We start from the raw sequence: 6,000 nt of genomic DNA on the forward strand, positions 1-6,000 counted from the left end.
TGACAAAGAAAGAGTAAGAAATGGCAAAGTGCTTTGTAAACTGGAAAACATTATTCAAACACAGGTGTCCTATTTTTCACATACATAATCTCATTTAATCCGTCCCAAAACCTTGTAAAGTAGGCATACTATGTGCCCAAGTCCATAAAAGGTACCAGCAGAGACAAAGAGTATGCAGCCTTCGCTGTCAAGAAGATTACGATCTAACTGAGGTTTAAACCTGAACACTCAATCTTTTTTGGAGAGTGAGTTGACATTATATGACAATTTTAGAAGTGGAAAGCAATTCCACTTCTGGGGAAGGTATGTTTGGTATGCATTGTTTGAAATGAAGAAAAACTGAAAAGAACCTATAAGTCTATCAGTAGTTAATCTATAACTTATAATAAGTTATAAATTTATTTTAACATTAAAATTAGGAGTTATATTTCTTTTCTTATTGGGGAATACAAATGCAGCTGTTAAAAAGAATGAGGTGGCTCTATTCAAATGTGCTGACATGGAAAGATCTCTAAGACTGGTTAAGTGAAAGGAGCAAGCTATAGAACAGAATTTTATTTATGTAAAAAAATTTTTCAGGGGCGCCTGGGTGGTTAAGTCGTTAGGTGTCTGCCTCTGGCTCAGGGTCCTAGGATCAAGTCGCACATCGGGCTCCCGGCTCAGTGGGAAGCCTGCTTCTCCCTCTCCCACTCCCCCTGCTTGTTGTTCCTTCTCTCACTGTCTCTCTCTGTCAAATAAATAAAATCTTTTTAAAAAAAAAGAAAAAAAATTTTTTAATTCAAGCAAAATTAAAGGATACATACCTATCCTTACAGTCATATGCTTCTACCTATTTATATACACATGGATTTAGCAAAAGGTCTAGAAAGATCTATTCTGACCTGCGACTCCATAAATAGTTAAATGAATGAACATTAACAGTGATAATCTCTGAAAGGGAAAAGGATTGGATGACATGAAGAACCATAACCTTTCACTCCATTAATTTTAGTATCAGCTGAAGTTTTTACAATAGATTTTTGTATATTAGTTGTGTAATTAAAAACTAATTTTTAAAAATTAACTTAATGTTTGGGGCGCCGGGGTGGCTCAGTCGGTTGGGCATCTGCCTTCGGCTCAGGTCATGGTCCCAGGGTCCTGGGATCGAGCCCCACATCCGGCTCCCTGCTCCGTGGGAAGCCTGCTTCTCCCTCTCCCACTCCCCCTGCTTGTGCTCCTGCTCTCGCTGTGTCTCTCTCTGTCAAATAAATAATAAAATCTTTTTTTTTTAAGATATTAAAAAAAAAAATTAACTTAATGTTTAAAGCCAAACGTTAAGCAAAGGAATTGGGAGTCTGGTTGGAACATTACTAGATTACATGGTATTTAGCCAAAGAACCACAAAGGATAATTTAAACCAGAAAAAATAGCATGAGCAAAGGCAGAAAGATGTGAGTTAAAACACAAGTACTGTTTTCTTTCTCTATTACTAAATCTTTCAGTATTATGACTTTTATTTCAATAATGGGGAAAATATACTCGTAATATTAGTAATGTGGCTAGGACTGGGAGCTACAAGTAATGGAGGCCCCATTCCTTGTATTCAACCAACTGGGTAAGCTACTTAATCTGTGTCCTCAGTACCCCTTCTCTCCCCCAACCAACACAGGTGATATATGTGTACATATATATATATAATTTTTTAAAAGATTTTATTTATTCATTTGAGAGAGAGATGGAGAGAGCACAAGTAGGGGGAGAGCTAGAGGCAGAGGGAGAAGCAGGGAGCCCTATGTGGGGCTGGGTCCCAGGACCTGGAGTTCATGACCTGAGCCAAAGGCAGACGCTTAACCGACTGAGCCACCCAGGCACCCTGGGTGATATATTTTTTATTTTATTTTTTTATTTTTTATTTTTATTTTTTTTAAAGATTTTTTTATTTATTTATTTGAGAGAGAGAGAATGAGGGAGAGCACGAGAGGGAAGAGGGTCAGAGGGAGAAGCAGACTCCCCGCTGAGCAGGGAGCCCGACGCGGGACTCGATCCCAGGACTCCAGGATCATGACCCGAGCCGAAGGCAGTCGCTCAACCAACTGAGCCACCCAGGCGCCCCAAGCCCTTTAGCGGCATCTGAGTGGCTCAGTCAGTTAAGTGGCTAACTCTTGGTTTAAGCTCAGGTTATGATCTCAGGGTCCTGAGATGGAGCCCTGCACTGGGCTCCACCTTCCGCGGGGAGTCGGCTTGAAATTCTTTCCCTCTGGGCGCCTGGGTGGCTCAGTCCATAAGCGTCTGCCTTCCGCTCAGGTCATGATCCCAGGGTCCTGGGATGGAGCCCCACATCGGGCTCCCTGCTCGGCAGGAAGCCTGCTTCTCCCTCTCCCACTCCCCCTGCTTGTGTTCCCTCTCTCGCTGTGTCTCTCTCTGTCAAATAAATAAATAAAATCTTTAAAAAAAAAAAAATTCCTTCCCTCTCCCTCTACTTCCGCCCCTCCCCCTGGGCGTGCACACGTTCTATCTCAAATAAATAAATCTTAAAAAAACAAAAAACCCTTTATCAGGTATATTGCTGATGTGGGGGCCCAAGACCCCAGATCTTTGCTTCTGCCACCACTGCTCAACAGACAACTGCTCATCAAGTTCCAGCTTACTAACATTCCACTTCCGGAGTCCTCCCCATTCACCTGAGTACACCCATCTGCCACAAGGGGGTATATCCCATTTCACTTATTTCATACTTGTATTTAGGCGCTCTACTAAGCTTTGCAAATACAAGAGTAAACAAAAGTAGGACAAAACACGGCCCTTATAGTAGTCTAGTTAGAGGAGACTCATTAATCATAAAATCACACAAATAAATGAGAAGAACCGTAACTGATATAAAAGAAGGTACCTGTCCTACGAAAATACATTAAACTGAAAACAGCTAACACTCAGCATTTTACTGTATGCCACAAACTGTGAAGTAGTGTCCACGGATCTTCTAATTTAATACAACCCTCGCAAAACAGTTCCCAATTACTGTCCCCATTTTACAGAGAGAAACCAGAGACCCAAGGAGGTTATGGAACTTGCCCCAGTCGCACCGCTAGTAAGTGGTGATGCTATAACCTGAGTCTGCGAAATGAAAGAAAACATGTGAAGGACTGGGGCCCCTGGGTGGCTCAGTCGGTTGGGCGTCTGCCTTCGGGTCTGGTCATAGTCCGGGAGTTCTGGGATCGAGCCCCACGTGCGGCGGCCCGACGCCGGGCCCCCGCCCCACGTCGGGCTCCCTGCTCAGCGGAGAGTCTGCCTCTCCCTCTGCCCCTCCCCCTGCTGGTGCTCTAATAAATAAAATTATTTTTTAAAAAATGTAAAGTGCTTAACAGTTAAGTATTCAAGGTCCACTGTTAGTTTTAGGTCATTACTACTACTTATTGCGGTCCTCCGGGAGCCTGTAGATTCACCTGTCTCCAACGCTCAGAACTACGTGTAGCCCCTCTCCAGAGAAGACGCAGGATCTGAGAAAAGAATTCTTCCCCCTGTCATTCAGCTAAGACACGCTGGAGCCAAATATGAACCTGCAAAAAAATGCATGTAAAGCGCCTGGCCGTTGGATGGTAAGTTCATTATTAGCAGGTGGTATTAACTCCTTTTTTTTTTTTTTTTTTTGAGGTGCTCCGGGGCTTAAAGAGTATCGGATGAACACTCGTACCCCCCAGGCCCAGTACGGTGTCCCGCACAGAGCAGGTGCTCAGTAAAGCTTTGCTGAATGAGCGGGAGCCGGTGGGGGCCGCTCACCTGCAGCAACGGCAGGAGCAGCTGGTTGAGCCTCCGCCGCTCCATGAGGCTGACGGCGCCCTCGCCGGTGCGGCCCATCTCGTTCAGCAGCACCAGCACCGCGATCTTATACGGCGTCACCCAGTCCTTGATGCCGAACACGTTGGCGTGCACCACCCCATTGGTCATCATGGGGTTGAAGTAGAGGCTCTCGTGGACGCTGGCCATGGCGCCCGGGGACTAAGTCCAGGAGCCCGCCCGCCCGCCACGCCCGGGTTCCTGGTTAAAGAAGTCCACAACCCGCCCTAGGCCTCCGCTGGCCCGCGCTGTGACCCAGGAAACGAGTATCCTCGCTCGCGGCTAGCCGTCGGCCAATCAGAGAAACCAGACCAGAGCACATGGGAGGGCTACAGCCAATAAGAATGTCCAGGGGTGCTGTGTGGGGAGGGGCAAAAACGGTGCACCTCAAGACTGAGTCCCTAAAGAAACTCGAGCGGAAGAAGTAGGTTCCCGGGTGACTTGGGATGGGACCGTGAAAGGAAGGTGATGCTTGGGGGCCGCAGCTGAACGTCCCTGGTTGGGGAAGCTGCCAATTTGTTTAATTCGAAAACAGTTAAAAATTGAATTTTGAAACAATTCTGTTTAAAAGCAACGAAATTAAATTTGCACCTTTAAAATTCGTATTTGTTTCATTATGTTAATTTCTAAACTCATTTTGGGAGTTTCATTTAGCTCTTTTAAGACGTGATGAAACATTTTTTCTCAGTATTTCACAAATGTCATTTGGAGACAGCCAAGTCAGGTTGCAAGTGGCCTTGCATCCTTCCATGAGATAGAAGGTGATACCACTTTCGTTTCCTACCCAATAAACTACAGGATCCCTAGTCTGGTATTCGTAGCCCCCGCAAAATCAATATCTTCAAACCGTTTTTTTTTTTATAATTCCCCTTCCATTCATCTGTATCTCTTCCAAGAAGCTTCTCAATAGCCTGAATTACTGTTAATTATGACTTGCCTTCAGTAGTCGTCTCAATGATCCTTGAAAGAAAAACCATGTACTATTCAACTTTGGCCACACACACACACACAGTGCCTCGTGCCTTGTTTTTTTGTGTCTCAATCACTATTTGAATAATGAATGAGTATGTGGTCTTAGTTCACAAAAACAGAAAAGGAGGTAGATATATATAGACTAAATTACTGTGGCCGAAAAGAAGTTATTGGTAGCGGACTAGAAAACCTTAATTCCATATCCTGAGAGCTCTGTACACTTTAGACATACAATTACATGTATTTTGACATAACAACTCTGTACATTTTACCACATACAATATCTATGTAACTGTCTATCTGTAAATGGGGAAACCGATTTTTTGCAGGAAATTTAATACATAAATAACTTCTTTTTTTTAAGATTTTATTTATTTATTTGAGAGAGAAAGCACAAACGGGCAGAGGGAGAGGGAGAAGCAGGGAGCCCAATGTGGGACTCAATCCCAGGACCCTGACATCATGACCTGAGCCAAAGGCAGGCGCTTAACCAACTGAGCTACCCAGGCACCGCTGAAAGCACTTTATTTTATATATTTTTTAAGATTTTATTTATTTATTTGACAGAGAGAGACAGAGAGGGAACATAAGCCGGGGGAGTGAGAGAGGGAGAAGTCTTCCACTGAGCAGAGAGCCGCATGCGGGGCTCAATGCCAGCTCGATGTGGGACTTGATTCTAGGACCCTGGGATCATGACCTGAGTCGAAGGCAGATGCCTAACGACTGAGCCACCCAGGAGCCCCTAGCCCTTTAACTCTTAGGGATTTACTATACCATCATCTCCTCTGAGGCTATATAACCATTTTCATAGCACTTTGTTCAAGCCCCATTTATTACACGTATGGTTGTTTTTGTTTTGTTTTGTGTTTCCCCAATGATTTACATAAGTAGCTCCCTCTGATGGACTGTGAGTGCCTCAAAGGCAGGTACCGGGTTTTGTTTTTTCAATCTCTGCAGTCTCGATTTTTGACATAGGCACCTGGCATCTGGTATGTGCTCATTATTGCTAAGACTCCTTTGAGTTGGCTGTGCTTCAAATCCTTAAAATTCACTCCACAAATATTTTTGAGTACGTTATGTGCCAGACATTGTGCTAAGTCCTAGGGATACAGCAGCAAATATACAGAATAGTTATTTGACCTCATAGAGAAAAAAAAAAGGTAGCATAGGTCACAAGTCAAAAATCCCTGATGACTCAGTCTCTGTCTCCAGGAG

The 6,000-nt window shown here is 44.1% G+C and overlaps 1 protein-coding gene across 3 annotated transcripts in view; it reads right to left on the reverse strand.

Annotated features, from left to right (window-relative positions):
• ANAPC5 (anaphase promoting complex subunit 5) overlaps positions 1-4,061 on the reverse strand; it is a 41,930-nt gene extending 37,869 nt beyond the window's left edge. For 2 of the 3 annotated variants that reach the window (XM_028116605.2, XM_028116604.2), the window contains exon 1: positions 3,757-4,061. In XM_028116605.2, the coding sequence (XP_027972406.1) occupies positions 3,757-3,963 (207 nt within the window). In that variant the 5' untranslated portion in view covers positions 3,964-4,061. The remainder of the gene's footprint in view (positions 1-3,756) is intronic. The other variant, XM_028116603.2, reaches the window with a different exon arrangement.
• Positions 4,062-6,000: the final 1,939 nt, after the last annotated feature.

This window comes from Eumetopias jubatus, unplaced genomic scaffold (assembly GCF_037043125.1).
Source record: "Eumetopias jubatus isolate StellerSeaLion01/CBP00866 unplaced genomic scaffold, mEumJub1_p1.0 scaffold_16, whole genome shotgun sequence".
Lineage (NCBI taxonomy): Eukaryota > Metazoa > Chordata > Mammalia > Carnivora > Otariidae > Eumetopias > Eumetopias jubatus.